This window comes from Geospiza fortis, unplaced genomic scaffold (genome assembly GCF_000277835.1).
Source record: "Geospiza fortis unplaced genomic scaffold, GeoFor_1.0 scaffold16, whole genome shotgun sequence".
NCBI classification, from domain to species: Eukaryota; Metazoa; Chordata; class Aves; order Passeriformes; family Thraupidae; genus Geospiza; species Geospiza fortis.
The window spans coordinates 5,414,823-5,417,971 of NW_005054302.1; the positions used below are offsets into that span (position 1 = coordinate 5,414,823).

At 46.9% G+C, this 3,149-nt stretch overlaps 1 protein-coding gene across 1 annotated transcript; it reads left to right on the forward strand.

Annotated features, from left to right (window-relative positions):
• Window positions 1-1,024: 1,024 nt before the first annotated feature.
• Window positions 1,025-2,745, forward strand: LOC102044552 (vitelline membrane outer layer protein 1-like). Its single transcript, XM_005417797.1, has 3 exons — window positions 1,025-1,192; window positions 1,656-1,753; window positions 2,460-2,745. Exons 1-3 carry the CDS (start codon window positions 1,025-1,027, stop codon window positions 2,743-2,745), a joined length of 552 nt encoding a protein of 183 aa, XP_005417854.1.
• Window positions 2,746-3,149: the final 404 nt, after the last annotated feature.

A 3,149-nucleotide genomic window follows, 5' to 3' on the forward strand; every position in this document is an offset into this window, starting at 1 on the left:
ATGCAGAGTCAAGGGAAAAGCAGCAGCATCCTTCAGTGGGACAGGAACAGATGGAGCAGAACAGGGATTGGAAGAGAAACTTAGAAGAGGGTAATTCTTTGTCTTCTGTTAGTTCAAGGTTTGACACCTCATCTTGCTTTAACATCCTGAGGATCAAGATACTTCTCTAAAATGTGTTCTCCTTTGCCTATTGAACTGAATGAAAACTTCTGCCAGATGCTGCAAGACCAACCAAGGGCCCTCTGAAGCACTGGTTAACTCTATGTTAAGGGAATCTCAGCTCCAGAGTTTTAAATTCACCTCTCTCTGCATCGTGACATCCTCAAAGATGGTGCCTTCAGGCTCAGTATCACCTTTTCACCTTTCTACTTTTCCCCAGTGGGGCTTAGCCCTGAGAATCACTTGGGCATCCCAGCATATCTGACTTTGGTGAAGCTTGCTGCAAAAGCAAAGCATGCAGTTCTCTATTAAGATTAAAGAAAGCTGTTGAAAAGAAGGATATTAAAATCATAAATTACCTAATTTTTGAGATTCCCAGGAATCCTATTCAGCAGAAGGTATTGGGAGACACAGGCCTTGAGTTTATTTACTCTTTGTTCCAGACCACGTCCCTTGTATTTCTTCATCTAGTCTGACCTTCCTTGCCAAATAGCAAGAGGCAAAATGGTTATGGCAGTTACTCCCAGAAGGCAAACATTCCCATGGCCAAATATCTGTGTAGCCAGAAGCAGAAATCAATATTAAGCTTCTACAGAAGGAGCACACAGATGTTTCCATAGCCTTCCAGTGGTGGTGGATGCATCTATGGCCAGAGTATGTGCTGCATGTCAGCTGCTGAACTCCCAGAGGATCTCCTCATGGGCACTGTGAGCAGGTCAGCAAGTGCTGTGTCACTGCTGGGTGGAAACTATTGTTCCAGCTGTGTTTGGCAATGGACGGGTAAGGAAAGGCAAGCAGCCTTGGGAGAGTATGAATTCCGCAGTCCATACACCAGCTCTCCTCCAGCAGAAGCAGAGCATGAGAGATGAAGTTCCTCATGCCAGCTACCCTCATCCTGCTCCTCCTGTGCTCCCCAGGCACAGGGGTGCGTGGTTACACCTCTGTCCTCTCTGTGCCCAACGGGGGCCACTGGGGTAAGTGGGGCAGCCAGCAGTTCTGCCCTCATGGCTATGCCAATGGATTTGCACTGAAGGTAAAATTCTCTCCATTCCCTACTGCCCTGTCCCTAAGGATTTTCTGCAGATTTTTCCTCTTCTTGAGTATGGTACTCTGTACATAAAGCTATGAGTCTTCTGGCATATGTTGCCGCTGTAGCTACACCAGAATAGTCTGCATGTGGCTGATGTTGCTGGGAGAAGTCATGTGGGTGCAAAAATCTGGATTCTGGGAGAGAGGCATCCACCAGCAGTGTCTCTCCTGAGACTCTGAGACTCTGCCTTACCTGTTGGGTCAGAAATAGTTGGAAAACACAAAGAACATGTTACAAGGGTTGGGTGGTTTCCCACTGACAGCTGTCTTTTCCAATGTGCTTCCCAAGGCATTTTCTCTTTGCCATTACAGAAAGGAGGGACTGTTTATGACAGGCATGTAAAGGACTTTTCCTGGGTCCTTTGCCCCTTGCCTTTACCTCTGTCCCTGTGTGACTTCCATTGCAGGTGGAGCCTGACCAGTTTGGAAGTGATGACACGGCTCTGAATGGCATACGCCTGCATTGCCAGGATGACTCAATAACCATTGAGTCCTTGGTGGGGGAGTAAGTGACACTGTGGTTTCTCTCCTGTTTGTCATGCACCAGCTCACAAAACACCCATAGCTGTGACCATTTGCAGGGGTCTCTTCTCTCTGACTCGCTGTATTCATAGTGCTGTAGTATAGTGAATTAAATCAGATGGTTAGGGGTTGTTTTTCATTATTTTTTGAGAGTTATTAAACAGGGTTTAATTACTTTAACCTAAGTTAAAATAACTTCACTTTACTACTTTTTGTTTGCCCTTGGGTTTCCTGCAGAGCACTGTGAACACCTAAGTATGGTTCCAGGGTCAGAGTCTTCCTTTGGAAGGGTTTCTAACCATGCATTTGGAAACTGCCAGGTCCAAGGCCTGGCCATGCTGCAGGGAACAGCGCTGCACCTTTGGCTGTTCTCCTGGCTGCCTGCTGTGTACCTGTCACACCTGTCAGGGATGCATCATAAAACCTATGCTCAGGCTGCCTTTGGAGTTTCCACCAGAACCATAAATATCTCAGGTTTCCTGGTGTTTTTTTGATGGGATATCAATGAAGAGAAAACTACATCTTTGGAAGGCAAGGAAAACAAAAGGAGAAAGTAAGGGGCCCCAGACTGCAGCAGGATGCTGTGTCAGAGAAGTGTTAAGCTTCAGAGCAGCGTGACATGACAAGCAGAAGGAGCATTTCCCAGCAGCTCACAGAGCCCAGACATTTTTCCATTTGCTTTTTGTCAGGTGGGGTTCCTGGACCAGCTTCCAAGTTTGCCCTGGAGGCTACCTGATCTCCTTTTCACTGAGAACAGAGAAGTCCCAAAGAGCAGGTGATGACACAGCAGCCAACAACATCCAGTTCAGATGCTCAGATGAAGCTGTGCTGGTTGGTGATGGACTCTCGTGGGGCAGCTTTGGCCCGTGGACCAACAGCTGCAAGATATGTGGTCTCCAGACCAAGGTAGAGCCCCCACAGGGACTTCAGGATGACACAGCACTCAACGATGTGAAGTTCTTCTGCTGCAAATGAGCACTTGCTCCAGCTTCCTCACTGCCTACACATCCCATATCCCACAGCAAGCGAAGTGCCAGTAAGGCTTTGCTCTAGCTTTATCCTGGGACATGCCCAGGATGTTTTGACTGCTTGCATCTTGCTGTCCTGGCCAATGACTTAGATGATGATGTCTTTTACAGCTACTGCTAAGTTAGCATAGCCAAATCATTGCATCATGTACTGCTGGTATGTTGCTGTGAAAATGCTAAATCTCTAGCAACTGCTCAGAGCTGACAGATTTCTCAATTTTCTTTTTCTCTGACTGGCCAGTTTCTTTGAGGTTTGGTCTGCCCATTTTCCCCCTATTTGAAGTAACACTTGATCTGTCAATATGACAAACAGGGAAGAATGGGTATTTCAGTGCATTTGAAGCTTCTGAC